This window comes from Platichthys flesus, chromosome 23 (assembly GCF_949316205.1).
Source record: "Platichthys flesus chromosome 23, fPlaFle2.1, whole genome shotgun sequence".
Lineage (NCBI taxonomy): Eukaryota > Metazoa > Chordata > Actinopteri > Pleuronectiformes > Pleuronectidae > Platichthys > Platichthys flesus.
The window spans coordinates 16,863,953-16,882,662 of record NC_084967.1 but is presented as its reverse complement, the minus strand read 5'-3'; the positions used below and the strand labels follow the sequence as shown (position 1 = coordinate 16,882,662).

At 44.7% G+C, this 18,710-nt stretch overlaps 2 protein-coding genes and 1 long non-coding RNA gene across 4 annotated transcripts in view; 1 reads left to right on the top strand and 2 right to left on the bottom strand.

The window, feature by feature from the left end:
- Positions 1 to 3,739: 3,739 nt before the first annotated feature.
- LOC133949079 (myelin regulatory factor-like protein) lies at positions 3,740 to 14,003 on the bottom strand. Of its 2 annotated transcripts, none has more exons than XM_062383233.1 (24): positions 13,771 to 14,003; positions 12,597 to 12,750; positions 12,249 to 12,399; positions 11,763 to 11,824; positions 11,224 to 11,659; positions 10,479 to 10,685; positions 10,176 to 10,371; positions 9,945 to 10,021; positions 9,276 to 9,386; positions 9,106 to 9,196; positions 8,829 to 9,032; positions 8,646 to 8,754; positions 8,142 to 8,251; positions 7,871 to 8,016; positions 7,086 to 7,238; positions 6,916 to 6,987; positions 6,513 to 6,556; positions 6,258 to 6,413; positions 6,139 to 6,174; positions 5,877 to 5,961; positions 5,600 to 5,674; positions 5,235 to 5,346; positions 4,423 to 4,494; positions 3,740 to 4,347 (listed from the first exon to the last, which is right to left on the bottom strand). In XM_062383233.1, exons 2-24 carry the CDS (start codon positions 12,667 to 12,669, stop codon positions 4,222 to 4,224), a joined length of 2,904 nt encoding a protein of 967 aa, XP_062239217.1. In that variant the 5' UTR covers positions 12,670 to 12,750; positions 13,771 to 14,003; the 3' UTR covers positions 3,740 to 4,221. The 2 variants fall into 2 exon arrangements, with proteins under 2 accessions (XP_062239217.1, XP_062239218.1); XM_062383234.1 differs by having other exon boundaries at positions 12,306 to 12,399.
- On the top strand, positions 7,416 to 9,494 carry LOC133949080 (uncharacterized). Its single transcript, XR_009920121.1, has 2 exons — positions 7,416 to 8,035; positions 8,737 to 9,494. It is a non-coding gene; the product is annotated as an uncharacterized LOC133949080 (long non-coding RNA).
- A 2,480-nt stretch (positions 14,004 to 16,483) lies between the features above and the next one.
- LOC133948803 (leucine-rich repeat-containing G-protein coupled receptor 5-like) overlaps positions 16,484 to 18,710 on the bottom strand; it is a 20,524-nt gene continuing 18,297 nt past the window's right edge. Inside the window, exons 18-20 of the mRNA XM_062382824.1 lie at positions 18,693 to 18,710; positions 18,321 to 18,475; positions 16,484 to 18,191 (exon numbers count right to left, since the gene is read on the bottom strand). The exon at positions 18,693 to 18,710 is cut by the window's right edge and continues 226 nt beyond it. Of these exons, the coding sequence (XP_062238808.1) occupies positions 17,410 to 18,191; positions 18,321 to 18,475; positions 18,693 to 18,710 (955 nt within the window). The 3' untranslated portion in view covers positions 16,484 to 17,409. The remainder of the gene's footprint in view (positions 18,192 to 18,320; positions 18,476 to 18,692) is intronic.

The window sequence follows — 18,710 nt, the reverse complement described above, 5'->3', positions numbered from 1 at the left end:
GAGTTGAGGTATCACACGTGTTGAACATGTTTCTGTGGTCCCTGGTTTATTAGACTGTTCCTTCTGCAGCCACACGGGGGCGTGAAACCAAATCCCTGCATCAAAGTCGTAAAGCAGTAAATGATGGTGGATGGGGGGGGGCAACCAAATTTATTTTTCAGGTAAAAAAAGCAACAATCAAAACATAAATATTTTCATCTTCTGCCATCATTTCCTCTTGTTCAGGCCCCGCCTCTTTCCTCTGTGACGGGCGGCCTGGACGGGCAGACAGTACATGTGCATGGGAAACTTCCTGAAGTAGCTGCTGACCCAGGGTCTGTGGGAGGTGACGACAGGAAACACAAAGACATCGTCAACGAATCAGCAGCCGCACAAATCAAACATATCATCACAGGTTCAGCTCAGGGCCCCGGGTTAGATCCTGACATGAAGCAACGCCCCTGCTTCGGCCTGTTCGTGTGTGTCTGTGTGTGTGTCTGTGTGTGTGTGTGTGTGTCTGTGCGTACTTGGCCACTCGCTGGCTCAGACTCAGGTAACAGAGGTTTTGCCACATCTGCTTGTTTTCCTGTTGACGGAGGAATTCGGCTTCTCGCTGCCGCTCGACGTCCAGACGCAGAGTTTCTCGAAGCTCCGCCTCTATACAACCCAGCTGAGGAACACACACTCTGGGAATCAGGTTTTTATATTTTATTTGGAATTTGCTCTGTTACTCGAGTTCGTCTCTTTTCCGATCAACGGCAGCTTGATTTAAATCTCCTCCATGTTCCCTGTTGCACTTGCGTTGCTCTGTTTATGTAACATCGTCTTCTGCACTACCGCCACCTGCTGGACTTGAGTGGAACAGCTTGTTGTAGCCGTCGGTTGCTCGTACATCAGTTGGACTCGTGTCATCGGGTCTTGAGACGATTGTGGAAATGTGAACAAGCGTCTGCAGGAACCTTTTTAAAAGTTCCTGGGGCTTAAAGTTCCACGAAATTTATAGAAGAGTTTCCAACAAAATAATCTCTAAAGTTTTAATTCCAATTGTACTTATAGTATTATAATCAACCTTATTTTTTCTTATTGTCAATAATTCTATCACTCAAGCTGTAGTGGATGAAGTGACCTGCTCAGGAGAGAAGGAAAGGTTTCACCGACCTCTAGAGGGCGCAGTTCCCCCCCCCCCCCCCCCCATCTTAAAGGGTCAGTAGACACAAGTGGTGTGATCTCATTATTCACCTCCTCCAGCAGACTCCTGTTCTCCTGCACCTCCTCCTGCTGCTCATACAGAGACGGAGACGCCGGATCCGCCGGACGCATCACTTCCTGTTTCCTCACCGCGTCCACACCTGGTTCACATGCTCCGCCCCCTCCTGGCCGCCGCTGGACGATCGGAGGCAGGAAACAGGAACTGACGGAGGACGAGAGAGTGATGAGTTCATGTTTCACTTCATCATGTTGTCGAGCTGCTCGTGTGCTGCACACACACACACACACACACTCACACACGCACACACACACACACAGGCACACTGATCCTCCATGTAAACCAGTTTCCATTCAGATTTGTTTACAGTCGGGTCTGATCACAGAAACGTATCCATGTGCCAAGGTCACGGTTCGGTGGAGGGTTTCACAAACACACTCACACACACTTACACATACAAACACACACACACACACACACACACACACACAGACACACAGCCTTATCAGATTGATCCACAGATTGAGTTTCCAGCTCCTCTCAGATGAAACGTTTCCATTAAAGTTTTTAATTGGATCCATTTTGTTGATCATTTTATTGCAGTTGTAAACTTTTTATTTTATTCTCGTGATTTTCCAACCTGATGTAAACTCGTCTGACTTCATGATTTTAATGTTAATAACTCAATATCTTCTCTGGACTTAAAGCTCCAGTGAAATAGACGTCACTCGTGTGATTCCTCTTGATTGTGTTAAAACACCTTGCAACACCTGAGGTGACCACCAGGGTATTGCTCACCTTAAGCTTACAACTGTTTACTTCCATCATCATATTGTGTTTACATTAAAAAAACGGTTGACAACAAACAGATCAATAAACATAAATAACTTCGGTGAATTTTGTGAAAGTTCCACAATTGTTCGTTTACCTTTGCTCTCTGCTGTCTGACTCCTCCTTAATCTGCGAGAGATGTCGAGCTCCCATCCTGCACTGCAACACACACACACACACACACACACACACACACACACACACACACACACACAGACACACACACAGAGGATAGTGTATCAGTTAATTACATGTTCTCAGAAGACAGACGGAAGCTGGTAAGAGGAGAGATGGACAATTTCCCTCGATGACAGTTACCCTGGTGACTGAAGACATCTGTCCGTCAGTCCTCAGGCTGACAGGCGACACCACACACAGCCAAACACACACACAGACAAACACACACACACACACACACACACACACACACACAGCAACAACTGAGTACATATATATACATATACTTAGCAGCTGAAGAAAGTTAAAGCTGCTTTTGTTACAGATTTTCAATTTGTTATTTCCAATTTGGCAAACGTATATAAATCAATATGAATAAACTCCTCCAGCCCCCCCCCCCCCCCCCCCCACACAGATATTCATAACAGCCCATAACTTGATGTCATTAGAGGGAAGATCATTGGCTAATTAGAATCCACAGGGTTGATCCTCTGGGGAGCAGGAACACCCACAGACATTTCACAAAGAGATACGAGGCAGTCAAATGTCAAATTATAAAGATTACCAGATATTTTATAAGCTAATACTTTCTTAAGTCAAGAAAATGTTTTCAACTTTTAACATACAAATATTGAGACCAGAATAAGTCAACAATGACTCTTCAGTTGAACAAACATGGAATTAAAACAACAAGAAATAAAACCTAAAAATCACCAAGTCAAAAAATTGAATTTCCCTTATTTTATGCAACGACAGCATCGATGTATTTAAGTAATAATGAAACAACTACAGATAAAAGAAAAGTAATGAGTTATTATTAATAATCAACATGTGACGATACGTACGTGGTGCTGAGCTTCCATCTCCGTCCTCCTGCTTTGTGTGTCTGTGTGTGTTTGTGTGTTTTGTTACCCTCCTGCAACTTTACCTTCCTCTGCAGCTGAGCCGTTTGTCTCAGACACCTCGTTAGTCGTGTTCCTGCTGCACCTTCTCCACCTGAATTAGTCATCAGTGTGTTTCAGTGGGTTTGTGTCGGTGCACGAGTCGAAGCTGCTTCAATCCCCCGACCTCAGCGGGCGACCGGCTCTCGTGGTGAATGTAAAGCAGAGGAAATAAAGATAAATTAAAACCTTTATGAAAATGACAAGTTCAGGATGTGGTTAAACATCAGGTTGTATATATGGAGTTCCCCACCAGGGGGCTCCGGTCTTTTTCTATCAACAAAGTGTTGAAATTAAAGAAATACGCTGTGAGCTCAAGGTTATGATGGTCGATTCCTCATGTTGACATAAAACTACATAAAACTAGCTCTTTGATTTTCTTGTTGCAGAAATCAGATTGGTAAATATTCAACTGACTGAGTTTCAGGTTCAGAGTTGCAATATGACCGGTGGCCACCAGGGCGATATGCTAACCTTACCCTCAGAACTTACCAAAAAAGAAACATTTTCTTAAATTTCTTTAAATGTGAACCTGTGAGTCTGTGACATTCATTTATAAGAATGAAGTAAAAAGTTGATCAAAATGACAAATTTACACTCCAGATCAAAATGCAGGTTTTATTCAGACAAGACTTCGTTCTCTTAGTTTTCTTTCAATTCAGAGATTAATCTCAGAATTCACATTATTTATTATACATGTGATCTCCCAGAAGAATGACAAACAAAAGTACTTTGCAAAAAATCCCACAAACATTTTACTAACTAAAAAACACGCTTCACAAAACTTTGTCTAATTATTTAATTAACATTATTTAAGGTGAATACAAATCTTTGATTTGTCACTGATGTCTGGATGTTGATGACAGAAACTTTGACCTAAACTTTTCATCACTTTAATCTCCATGGTGTTCTCGACTTGCTGAACATTAACGTAAATTACAGATCATAAGAGGAAATATTGTAAAATCTAAAATCCCTTTGCAGTGATAGTTTATTATTTCAGCCAAAAAACATTTGCATGTTTTAAAAAACAATTTCTCTGATAATCATCTTGTGAGAATATTTCATGTACTTGTATTAAATATATTAAAGTGTGACATTGTGAGGAATCTGTCTTTCAATGTGTGTTGTGCAGTGTCTGAAAAAGTGGAAGATGTAGTCGGTGAAGAGCGCCCCCGCGAAGTGATGGTCGGTACTGCAGTCGGCCTGACCCTGGAGGAACACAGAGGTCGTGATTATTATCAAAGTCGTCACATCAGGAGAAAAATGTGTTTTTCAGTTTCTTACGGCGACGGTGGAGCGGAAGTGATACGAGCTGTGGTAGAGTCGAGCCACGTGGAGAGGCCACTCGTGTTCTCCCTGCACAAACACACAAAACACACTTTATCTTCAACAGCAAAATCACTACGAGGAGTTTCCCTCTTGATTGATCGTCCTGGTTCCGATGTGATGGTTCAACCAAAGACAAAGAATACAAAGTTTAACTGTTGGATGATTTCTGCTCTCGAGAAAACGTGTTTCTGTGATGTGTCTTGTTCGGTGCGTCAACGTGTGTGTCCCTGAGTGGTCGGTGTCCATGTCCTGGACGAGTGAGAGCAGCCGTGATTAACGTGAAGGAGACGCTGCCACTCGTCCATTATTCATCACGCTCCCCCCACTCTTCCTGCATTATTAACTGTCATGGTGACCAGTCAGTTGACTGGAACCTCAGTGACAACACAACACACACGAGCAGTTTTCACAAAAGATCTGGATTCTCCTCGTGTTTCCAAGTTGACGTCTTCGTCTTCTACGTGTCCGGCTCCTCTTCTTCATCCTGAGATGTTTGTGTTCTTTTCACGTCACGAGTTAGAAACCTCATCCACATGTCCACTCGCTCTCTGGGAAGCTTCCACACATTGTCCTGCTGGTTCCTCACATGGACTCACTCTGACATGTTACACACATTTCACCAGGAGGCTGCAGGACAAGATCCAGAACATGTCCAGAGACACTGACACGGAAATCACATGATCACAAAAAGGCTTTTCTACCATTTCGCTAACCAGTGGATTTCAGATTGAATCCAGGATCAGTCGACTGCTGCTCATCTTTGTTACCTGAGAGTTGGTCGGGTATCTGCTTCCTGTGACCGTGTTCTTATCCTGCAGAGCCGAGCAGGCTGCAGACTCATCAAACGAGCACAGATAGACCACCAGCAGCTCTGTAGAACTACACACAGACACACTACTTTAGATTCACTTCACATATCTTGCAAACAGCAGCAAGTTTTTGGGGATGATTTATTTCACATTATAAATCAAAATAAACAAAATTTGAATTGTATGAACATTTGTATCAGTTGCCACCTCCTCCACTGTGTGTAATCTCCGTCTAAACCAAAAACATACATAACAATAAAGAATCCAATGTCTTAGTTATGAAATTCATATTTGAAGTTTATTGTCTTGGTTTAATTTCTTACTTCATGATCAGAGTCATTCTCATGTTGACTGGGACAAAGGGGCTGATGGGAACTCTGTAGATGAATCTGCCTGGACTGAAGGAAACAGTGAGTTCATCCAGAAATTAAAACAAAATAAATACAAATATTCTGGTATAAACAAATATTTGTTGCAGAATTTTTTTCTTTCATACATTTCAGGATAAAAGTGAAACATATAGAGTCTGTTATTTTACAAACAGGTTTAAACATTGCTCTTCATATTGCTGTTAGATGATTGGCTGGTTCCTTCACGTACCCACAGTCGTCTCTGAAACAGTATTTACTGTCGATCAGCTGCTGGTTCTCTTTGATCAGGAAGGAGTGGATGGTGGTGTTTCTCCCTGACGGAGGCACAGAGTGAAGAACAGAGACTTAATCATCAAACCACCGAGGCCACCAGGGGGCAGCAGTCAGTTCTCTACAGTGAATCTATAACCACAGAGTCGGCTTCTTCATATTCATCTAATTCACAATCTGTGTGATTCTTTAGGTTGAAGGATGTGCAGCAGGACACTCACAGTCTGTGACACCTTCCAGCTCGTGATACCGTTTTCCTGCCGGACAGATAATACAAAAAACATTAAATCGTGAATCGTGTGTTTAATATTTAATATTTTAGGCGTCGACTTGTCCTCACTTGTCACATCTGGTTTTCCTGCTCCACCTGATTCAGTGATGTTGAATCCAGTGCTGCCCTCCGGTGGTGAGGGGCAGCAGTACACCTCATCGCAGTACAACAGGTCACAGAAGTCCACGTCTGGGGGCCAGTGGCCGGGGGGGCCGCTGGGCGAGACTGGAAGACATGAAGCATGATGATGATTCAGAGGATATGAACATGAACATGTGGCGTCCTGTGTGTAGCATCAGTGTGAAGTCGGGGGTGGAGCTTCACCTGTGCTGCTCCAGGCTGTCGTCTGCAGAGCCGTGCTGCCGTTACTAAGACACACAAACAACCGTCAGCAACACAACGTCACAGGAAGGGAAACACATTAACACAAATAAATACAAAACATGTCAAGTTTCAGAGCGAGACGATGGTTCATCACGGATTCATCGTTTTCAGACATGAGATCCAGTTTGTGTTTCTCATGTGAAGCAGCAACAGGAACACGTCAGGAACACGTCAGGAACACGTCAGGAACACGTCAGTTAACATGTTGTTTAGATGCTAAACGCTCCCACATGTTCACCAGCCGTTCTCTGACTCTTGGGGGTTATTTACAGTATTTATTGTTTCTTAAAGAGAGACAGTTAATAGTGACGTGAAGTTACTCAGCATCAGTTTGCTTGTTTACCTGTTTCCAGGAAACGCGTCAAAGTCCTTCTGCTTCATACTCAGCACGTACAGAACCGTGAAGGAGATGATGCTGCAGACACACACACACACACACACATCAAATGTGAATGTTCCTCCTTCATTGCACAGGGTTTCTTCTCTGCAGTGGACACGGGGGGGGGGACTCACCAGAAGGTCACGGTGGCGATGAGGCTGACCACGCCGGCCTGAACCACTCGGTGCTGCAGACAGCGGACGACCTTCTGACCCCGTCGCTCCGTCTCCACCTTCACGCTCTTACACGGCTCGGCGCCCGACGTGGACGACACGCTGCTGAGTTTCCTGTCGGAGGAAACACACGAGATCACGAGCTGCTATAGACCGACTCACACAGAGGAGGTCTAGAGTTCACTTCCTGTCTCCTGTCTGAGTACGACAACACTTTAACTTATTACGAGTTTTAACATAATTAAACTATTTTCCTGCTCCCGGTTACATTGAGCTGTTGCCTACATTTCCCATAATACCTCTCACCAATCCACAGGTGAAACAACAGCTCAGTTTCCTGTAACTTCGACTCTTACGTCTGTTTTACAGTGACACTTGATCTGCTTCACACAGTAGCCTTCAAAACCCCGGACGTCCTTGAACTATGATTTGTGTTAATGCACTGATAACATGAGTGTTGCGCAACTCGCACACACACACACGCACACACGCACACACACACACTTCACAGTACTTTTCCATGGTGTTTATGTTGTTCTGCCTTCAGAGTTATAAGATTCACTCGGATGTTTTCAGGAGATCAATGTTTTTAACATTTGTTTTCTGTTCGTTTTTTAAATATCTTTCCTTTGAAAAGACATTTTTATTTAATTGTGTTTTTCTTCTTTTTATCCTCCATCAACATCCTGGAGGATAAACAGATGAACTGCTTGGTGAAGTCACAGAACAGATGAAGGAGGAGTCACCCTGTGGAGCGCAGGCTGCCCGTCAGGCTCTTCAGCTTCGCCAGGCGCCGGTTCCAGACCTCCAGGTCGTTGATCCGGACCTCCAGGTTGTCGGTGAGTTTCGAGAGCTGCTGCACCGCCCCGACATTCTCCATGAAGATCTGCTCCTGCAGGAGGAACAGAGAGGTAAGCAAGTGTGGAAGTGAGGAAGGAAGTAAGGAAGGATGTAAGGAAACAAGATGGCAAAGAAGGAAGGAAGTGAAGAAGGAAGGAAGTGAAGGAAGGGAAGTACCTTGTCCACCATCAGGAAGTTGTGAATCATCTCTCCATCGGTGCAGGTGACGTCTCCGACCTCCTTCACTGCGTCCGGCAGCAGCTGCTTCACCTCCTGAGCTATTATACCTGCATTATCAATTATATCATTATCATTTAATTATTGTTGAACATTCCCCTCCCCCCTGGTGTGTTACTAAATGAGAGATTCCTCATTGTAATTTTTTATATACTGTCTAACAATAACATCACCATCATATCATCAGTACTATTACCATCATCTGCCACTGCACCTTATCTACCTATTTATCTTGTGTTTCTGTTTTTATTCTTTCTACCGCAATATTTTATATTTTATATTTTATATTTTATATTTTATATTTTATATTTTATATTTTATATTTTATATTTTATGCTATTGTATTGTATTTATTGTATTCAAATGTACCGGCTGCTATGACGACTTAATTTCCCCTCGGGATGAATAAAGTAATCTATCTATCTATCTCTCTAATGATGTTACCGGTCTGGTGGGTGTGGTCCATCCCCATCGTTGATGCAAACTCTGGTTTATAATCAAACTCCACGATTCTCATCTGAGTGATTCTCTTCAGCTGCTGCTCCGAGTCCACCTGAGAAAACAAGTTCCACAGTCAACATTTGGTGAAGTGTTGAAATGGTTCTAAACTGGGAGGAGTGGTCTCACCTCCTGGATGTTGAACTTGACGCGTGAGTCCGACGGCTGCATGATGGTTCCCATCACCTTCGCGTTTCCACAGACCACCAGCGCCTCGTCGGGGGAGTCCGTGTTGATGCCGACTCGACCCTGACACACCACGGCGTCCTGCACCGCCCCCCCGCGCTGCCACAGGGCGTCCCCGTCCATCTCGAACTGCCCGGGGTTCGAGGCCTGCGGGGGGAAGACGACTCTTACACTCAGCTTCATGTCAGGAGCTTTTGATTGACAGGTTCGGTGTTGTTACCCTGACGATGATCCTCTCGGACACCAGCGCCGTCAGCAGGAAGCTGTCATCGCCCACGGCGGCGAACAGGCCGACCACCATCTGGAAGAACCTGGAGACCGAGCAGTTAGCATGTAGCACGTAGCATGCTGCTAACGGCCTGCAGCCCATCCAGTGGGAATCGAACTCACCTCTGGTCCGGGTTCGGTTTCCCTTTCTTCCTCATGTTGTTCGACGTCGTCTCGGCGAAGTGCAGCCGGCCCAGCGTGACCTTCGTGACCTCTCCGTCGGGAAGCTTCACCCTGGAGGTTCAGAAAGCCTTCTTCAATAGATGATTTACTTTTTCTATTTTTACTACTTTATTCAACTGACAGTTTTCACTTTATTAATAAAAAAAAGACATTATAATACAGATGGCTCCGGCTCCATGTCCCCAGGTCACTGTTCAGTATCTACATGACGTGTTCTCATTCCTCCTCACACAGTTTCATAATGAACCAGAAACATTTTACACATCATAATTCTAACTTAGTGTTTTGCTCCACTTTTTGCAATCGTCCATAAAGTTTTTACTGTCCATGCAGACAGACGTCATAGATCCCCCCCGCCCCCCCTACACACACACACACACACACACACACCCTATCAACATAGATTGAATGTAACCAAAGTTTCTTCCCTAAAGTTTTCATTGACATAAATCCAGGACTGCACCAGTCTGAGGTCTGGGTTGGAAAAGTTTCCAAATGAAATCTGTACTAGTGGTGCGACTGGTTGCTGGTGCGACTGGTTGCTGGTGCGACTGGTTGCTGGTGCGACTGGTTGCTGGTGCATGTAGGGACTTTACATCCGTCACCTACCTGACCGGGTGGAACGGCTTCTTACTGCGATCGGGCTGCGACTGCTCGATGGTCACCTGGTGGCTCGGAGACTCCAGCTGCAAGTACACAACAGAAGAACAACTGATATTTAACTTTTACTGTACAAACAGTTGTGGGTCAAAACGTCCTCCCGCGCTAGGATAGCAAGTTCTCCCTGTGTTCTGTGCTAATGCTAAGCTAGCCCAGGTGATTTGAGAGTTCTCCTCCCACCTTCACTCCGAACAGTCGTATCTGGAAGTGGTCGACCTCCCGGGTCTCGTTGGGGGTTCTGACGTACTGGGGCTCCGCGGCCACACCGATGTGAACCGTGACCTGGAAGTGGTTCTTCTTCTGGCAGATGAAGGCCTCGTCAGCTGCAGAGTAGTTGAAGCCTTTATCTGCGTCAACGTGGAAGGCGGGAGGAGACCTGGAAACAACGCACAACCATTGTAGCTGAGATGATGTTGTGTGTTCAACACTCTTCCTCCAGATCCCTCAACAGGTCCAGATGTTAGAGCTGCTTCCTGTACTCACAGTGTCTGGTAGCTGCTGCTGTACAGAGTGCTCCACTGTCCCGGTCGGTACTGCTCCCAGGTGAGAAGGCCCAGATTAAATCCAAATCCACCGGTGCCACTTCCTGCACTGGCACCACAAGAGCCGTCAGCATCACTGCTGGAAGGTTCGATTCCCGACGGCGTCTCCTCACACTCAGATCTCCTCCTCTTTTTACTCTCTGGGGAGCTTGAGAAAGACATGTCATTATTCAGAAGACGAGTTATCCAAGTGATGGATGACCAGCAACCTCAACACTTCCTCTCATCTCCGTCCAGCTGATCCTGGATCAGATCGGACTTTGACTTATATATATCCAATATCAGAGCTCGTCTGGCTGAAGTTGATCCAGAATCAGCAGGAAGGTTATAATGGTTTTAATGGTTTCCAGGATCTTGATGGTTTTACCTGTAGGCTGGCCCACCTACCTTCATGGGCTCTGCTGACTTCCTGAATCAAAGTCAAAGTTTACTGAACATGATCTGAGATACATTATGAACTGCTGCACCCCCGACACTCAGCTGTTCAGTTTATAAAGTCATTATTTATTATTATTAGTTTAATAGTTCAGCAACAGGAACTTGGGCTGTTGCTTCAGCGTCTAAGTTTGCTCTTATCACAGAAAGTTATTTAAATGTTGACGATATAAAGAAAAATAATAAATAATAAAGTTTGATTTGATTTGATTTGATTTGATTTGATAAGACAGAGTCAGAGATCTGCTTACTGGGCGTGCAGCTTGGGGGCGGAGCCTGACCCACAGGTGGAAGCAGGTGTGGTTGGATGTGGGACCCCACCCGGGCCGGTGCGAGGGGCAGCATATCTGTGGGAGGAAGGGAGGGAGGGAGAGGGAGGTGTGGGGGGGGTGTACACCTGCGGGCAGCCCTCTGGACTCAGGTAGCGTATGTGTTCAGGTGAGTGGTGGCTGAGCTGGTGCAGGTGAGCGGGGGCGGCGGGGGGGACGGGCGGAGGCCCAGACTTGATGTAAGTGTTAGTGAGGCCGAAACTGTGACGCTGATCATAGGTCAGCTGGTCGTGATGCCCGGGGGCGGGGCCACGGTCCTTAAAGCAGCAGGACGAAGACGCAGTGGATTGGCTGCTGAGATGAAACGCCTGCTGGGTCGAGGGCTGGTTCGACCAATGGGGCGCCTCGGGATGGAAGTCTGGTGTTTACAAAAGTTCAATATATTAATGACAACAAACGATCAAAGTCTAAACATATTCAAGATCAGAAGATTTGGTGACTGAAGAGCGTGAGGCCGGTACCTGGCCTCTGAGCCGGTGAACAGGCCTCGGAGCTGGAGTCGGGAGGAGACTCAGGGAGCATGCTGGGAAAAGAAACACACAAAAGACACGATAAGTGAACACAACTGGACAAAAGACGGTGCTCAGAAACATATAGTGTGTAGAGTAGTGATGATATGAAGCATAATATAACTATTATACGTCATTGAACATGAATTGAATCAATGAACGTTTGAAGTGACGATTGTGTTGTGATTTCCAGTTTGTCCTGGCTCTGTGTGTTTGTGTTAATAGTGTGTTTGAGGTGGTTCATGAGGATCTGGAGCTTTCTGTTGTGTATTAACAACCATCAGCTGATAACCAACCAGTTCAATGCTGCTTTTTCTGTGTTATATAACACAATGTGTGTCCAGGAGCAGAAGCTTTACTCTCTGTGGGGCGATCGAGCCACAACAAACACACAAAGTCAACACAAAGGTGTGAACGAGATTTACTATATTTCTGTACTTTAAAGATCGGAACTCGCTGAAAGATGTGGGAGGAGCTTCAGGGGCAGAATCGTACAAGTTGCTGGGATCCAAGTCGTTTCCGAGGTACTGCTCCAGGATGCTGGTGTCCACTGCCACAGAGCTGTCCAACACACCACTCACATCCTGATCTGCACACACACACACACACACACACACACACGTTCAAATGAATCTTTATTTGAATCGGTCACAGGAGAGGGAGGGGGCCACTCGGCTCGTCCTGAAACTCTCAGATTCTAAATGTTCATCAAATCAAATCATAAATTAAAAATGAATCTTGTTCATAAAAGAGAATCTGTGAAATGAGCTGATGATGAAGTCTCACCACTGAAGAACTGCTGCAGCGCCTCGTTCTCCCCCAGCACCTGCAGGGGCAACCGACCCGCACCGGGCTCCATGCCGCCCAGCAGGGGGCCCCGAGCCTGGGGAGCAGGGCCGGATCAGGAGGGGGGGGGGGGGGGGGTCCGCTGGAGGAGCTGCTGAGGGGACAAACACAAACATGAACAAACGTCTTCAGAGAACTTGAGTAAAAGCTGTTGTTCAGATAAATGAGGTGTTTCCGTCTCTATCAGCTGTTTGTCCAGGTTGAAGGTGAAACGAGGAAAAAAGATTCACGATGTTGAAATAACGTCAAATCTGATAATGACGCAGAGTTCAAGGTTAAAACTTTGGCCTCATGTCACCAGTGACCTCTGCCCCATTAAAAAGAGTTTTACAATTCCCTTTATAGATATATGGTTAATTACTGCTTATGGCCAATACTTTGATTTCAGGGGAATGAGTCAGACTTTACATTCTGTTCAATGTGTTCAAGTTTTATTTAAACAAATCTTTTACATTTTAAAGCTGTGATACAAAGATTCATCCTTTTACTTTATTAATATTCATTGTTTCCTCTGCAGCTGGATTCAGATTAAAGTTCAGGATTAAACAGATTGTTGCACTAATGCAGAAGATTAATAAACGTGAGGTTTTATCAAAATAAAACATAAAATAGTGTAAAACAATTAGTTTGTTCAACTTTAAATGAGCTTTAAAAAGAATTGTTTGATATTGATGTTTGAAAATGTGAAGTTCACTGAACTTGAGGAAATAAATTCAATGAACTTAATGGATAGAAAAGAATCAACATTAAATCTGACAGAATAACTTTCTCTATATTTTCAGAAATTGTATTTTTCTTCACTCTCTTCATTTTGTTTCTGTTATGAACTGAAACAGAAAATAGTTTTTAAAGAAAATTAACTAGATTCGGTTTCCTATGACAATGACAGGTTGTTAGTTTACATAAACACATTAAAACATATTAAACACTCATTATATTCATTATATAAAAACATATTAGGTTCAGATGTGGATTCTTCTGTCCCGGTTTCATTATCATGGATGAAGTTTTATTATTGTTTCCAACGTGTTTCTCTAAATTCACTTGGAAAATCAAAGCTGAGATGAAATGAAGATCTGATTTGAGCAAACAGCAAACAGCAGCTCAAACACACCTGTGTCTCTCTCCAAGATGGCCGCCGCTGGGCCGCGGCTCTCTGGGAGTTATGGAGCAGCTCGTCCTCAGGTATAATCCATGAGGAGTCCGACTCCAGATCCTGACGGTTCCCACCGACGTGTCCGAGGATCGACTCCGGTTCAGATCCGACTCCACAGAAACTTCTCCTGAGATAAAACCTCTTGTTGTTTGTGGCGTCTGTGAATCGTCTGCGTCCGTCAGCTGGACTTTGACCTTTGAACAGGAAAACACTAAAAGACGTTCACACACCTGACACAGGCGTACCCTGGGTGTGTGTGTGTGTGTGTGTGTGTGTGTGTGAACGTGTGTGTGTGTGTGTGTGTGTGTGTGTGTGTGTGTAAGTGTAAGTGTGTGTGTAAATGTGTGTGTGTGTGTGTGTGTATGTACATAAACCAGGCAGTCATCTCAAAGGACACACACATACACACACACACAGACACACACAAATGTTGTTATCTCTATACACGAGCAGACGAGACAGTTTCCTCTTTTAAACTTCTTTAAAAGCAGTTTAATAAACCACATGATTGTTTTGTTGCATTAACTTATTTAAAATTTGTAATTTAAAAATAACTCCGACTCATTACTTAACTCAGTCATGAGGGCAAATATGATTTAAATGAATTAATATATTTATGTTTTCATAAATCATCCTTTTGCCTCTTTGTTCTCACTGTGATGTATTTCCAGGTCCGTGCCAGCAGGTGGCAGCAGAGACACAAGCTCAGTGTGTTTCATTCACTTTGAGAGGAAACGTGTCGCAGACAAATATAAAATATTTATTCTGATCCACAAGTCTGACAAACAAGCTCCTCCCCTTTATCTTCACAACACATCACGGAAAATGATAAAAAAAACTTTATTCATATATCACTTTTCTTAACATTATAAAAGCTAAAGAATATTTAAAGCGGACTAAATGTACATTTTGATCAAAAAGAAGAAATATAGTGTTAAACATGAACATACATCAAATATAACCATAATAATATGGAGACAGATTAATACCAAGACAACGGTATTAAACAGCCTTATGGCAGCCGATAAAATAATTATAATAATTCCAACATCAGAAAAGGTTTCTGTAAATCTAAACAAAGAACTTTTAATCCATGAACATTTTAATCTCATAATAATTTGCTTTCATTTCTGAGGTTTTGAAGTCAAACTTGTTGAAGAAGCTTCAAGAGGATTATTAATGTTCAATAACTTTACCACCACATTAGTGAGTCAGAGGCCGTCCCGGTGTCTTCTGGGTAATTGTGCGATTGTTTTAGGATGAACTCAGAGTGACTCACATCGACTTGGTTTTGTTCTTTTGTGCCGAAGACACAAAAAAGTTGAACGAACAATTTTTTATAGAAAGAATAAAGCAGCGTTCAGAGAATAAATATCCACAGAGCGATGATGATTGACAGTTTGATCCTCTGTGACTCATGGGTGAAGGAACAGGAAGTCCTCAAACAGGAACAGGAAGTGAGACACCTGAGGCTCGTCCCTGTGAACAGGTGGAAACGTGATGCGACGTGTGAAAGGTTCCATCAGCGGTTGTGTTATCTTTGTCAAATGATGATCCTTCACAGCTCCGGGTTTGTGTGTCTGACGTGTCAAAGTAAAGGTCGCTCCAGTGTTTCAGTGAGATGATGCAGAACGACGAGTTTAACTCAGTGTGTAATCGATCAAGTTCAAACCTTTTTCAGTCCCGATGAGTCACAGCAGTTTGTGGATTCAGACTCAGACTGATGATGAAGATGATGAGGAGGAGGAGGAGGAGTGGGATGATGATGATGAATCATAACAGAAACTATCAGACGAGGTTGTTTCCTCAGCTTTGTGTCTGTTTTCTAAAGTGATGATTCTTTTTTAATAAAATTTGTTTGGACTGAGAAAAGATAAACCGATAATAAGAATGTTGATGTTCACGTTCGGTTGTCGTCTGATGTCAATATTCACGTGAACGTTGTTTGCTGACCGATCACAAATAATGGAAACAGAAGTCAACACTGAGGCCTCGTTCCACATCTGGAGACAGATGTTGGTTCGTCTTCAACCTCTCGACTGTAAAGAAACAGGATTTAATCTTTAACCTTTAAACCAGCGGCTGGACTTCACTGAGAGAGAAACAGTCACTGACTCACGTACCTGAAACATCTGAGGAGCTATAGTGGTTCAATGAAGAAAGGTGTCCCTCAGGGTTCCATCCCTGGTCCTCTTCTCTTCACTGCTGAACTGAGATCAGCACTGAGATACCTTCACCTGAAAGCAGCAGCTGGATGAAGTGAGTCTGATGTGCGAGTGTGAACACGCTTCTCTCCCCGAGCGTCTGTTCTGTGTGACTCTGGTTCCATCTCCGGAGAGAACAACTGACTGAGAGTCACAGACACAACCAGCTGCAGCTGAAGAGTGAAGCTGAACTGAGATCAGTTAAGTGATGAAATCTACACAAACAGACGACAGCTCGGTGCAGTTACATCAAGTCTTTACAAACTACTACAACAGAATTTACAACACAACATTTCAACCAAAGCTTGTGTTGTTGTTTTTGATTTAAAGTGCCGATCACAAAAAGTGCGAAAGTTAAACTGTCGCACACATTCAAACATTTATTTTTTCTAGTTGCTGCAGAAACTCCGCCCCCACGATTTGCATGTCAACAATTTGAATTGAACCGTTACAAATTAAAACCACAACATAATTTATGTGTTTATACAAATATAAATTCACAAGTTTCTTTTTTCAAACATGAGATGTCTCTGAGAGCTTCTTCAGGTCAACGTCTGTTTCCTCACATCGAGTCGACACTTTGACGGAATGCGGATGATGACAACGTTCATGCAACAATTTCAGGAAGTTCAGTGAAATCTTTTTACAGTTATTAATGAAAACAACACATTTGAAGAAGAGGTTGAGAACCTTCGTCGTCAACATGAGACAGAGCCTCAGATTGTCACAGTCGTTTACAACATGAATCATCGACACGTCAAAACCGGCTGAAAACAAAAGTTTGATCCCTAAATCATATCATTTTAGTTTCATTTCATTTCGGCTGTTTACAAACTTTGAAGATGTTTTTACTTCATTCGTCGATGAAATAAATAAAAGTGATAATTTGAAAAGGATCCGTTGTTTTTTCTGAACATGAGCTTCAGGTTCCTGTTTTCAGTTTCAACTCCGTGTCAGAAGTCGCACCGACGCTGCAGCTCTGACACACACTCGCAAAAACATCTCAGCTGCACACACACAGACACACACACAAACACACACACACACGGACACACACACAAACACACACACACACAAACACACACACACACACACGTTGTAAACAGCATTTGCTTAAACATTTGGTGAATGTTTGGTGACACAATGCTGTAAAGTCAGGGTGTGTGTGTGTGTGTGTGTGTGTGTGTGTGTGTCTTCTCCCATGGGATCCAGAACTGGCCAATCAGAGATGAGCAGAAGCTAATGAAGCTCTTTTAGTTTTTGATCATCTTAGTTTGACGTTACAGGAAACGTTTGTTTTTTTCTTTCACTCGTCCTCGTCCTGCTACATGTGCTGCCACAGTCAGTGTGTGTGTGTGTGTGTGTGTTTGTGTCTGTTTGTGTGTGTGAGAGTCTAGTGACGTTGAACAACAAACGCCACAGAACGTTGTGTCTCGCTCTTCATCCTCCCTCTCCCCCCCTCCTCGTCCTCCTTCGGGCCTCCGAGCGCCACCAGCGCCTGAGTCGAGTCACATGACTGTTTCTCTGCGTCCTCGTCACACGTTGAATCCATTGTTACAGTCGTCGACCTTCGTCCTCCTCCTCCTCCTCCTCCTCCTCCTCCTCCTCCTCCTCCTCCTCCTCCTCCTCCTCCTCCTCCTCCTCCTCCTCGCTGATGCCTTGCTCTGCAGATGCGTTTGGCCAGCGCCCTGAGCTCCTCCCTGGCGATGGGGTTGAACAGGAGGTAGAGCAGCGGGTTGACGCAGGCCGGCAGCGGCGCCACCAGCAGCAGAACGCCCTTCGCCACGTCGGGCCCGGCGGCGGGGAGGTGCAGCAGAGAGGAGAAGGAGAGGAAGGCCACAGGGAGGTAGAGGAGGCAGTCGGAGAAGAGCAGCCAGGCCACGTGTCGGGTCAGCGCCGCCTCTTCCTCCGAGGTGGGCGGAGCTTTGTTGGCCCGACAGTAGAGGTGAGTGTAGGCGAGCGTCATGACGAGGAAACACAACGAGTCGAGGAGCACCAGGGAGACGGACAGGGCCAGGGAAGAGGAGGAGGAGGAGGAGGAGGAGGAGAAAGGCAGCGGCAAACAGAGGGAGGTGCTACTGTGTCCGGCCACCAGGGGGGGCAGCGTGACGGCCAAGCCCAACAGGAAACACAGGAAGACAGAGAGACGCACGGAGAACGGAGACGAGGAGCGACCTGAGCAGAGAAGAGGAAGTTTACAAATCAAATCAGTTATAAACCTTTATTCAGACTCAGCTCCAGAATCTGTACACATGTATATTGAGGGTCACAATGTTTGCGGTCACAACCAACAACGCCACTCACTGCTGCCGTCATCGGTTTTGTGTCTTTGTGCGCCGGCGGCCACGCAACGCTCCAGAGCTGCGACCGTGAGCAGGAAGAGACTCGTCTGAGAAGCAAACACACACAGGAAGCCGCTGAGTCGACACAGGAAGCTGCTCTCCCACTTGGCTCCATACCTGAAACACACACACACACACACAAATACATGAAGCCCAAGAACTTTCTCTTTTTAGCTATGGGACTTTTATTTTGAAATGTCTTGCACCTTGTTAGCACAGACTTGGTGTGAAAGTGACTTTTAACTACTTTCACATCACATTAGCATTATTTAGTGTTAGCTTAGCATCAATAGCATCGCCCTTTGACCCCAGCGTCTCTGACTCGGTCTCATACCTCCAGAAGCTGCCGAAC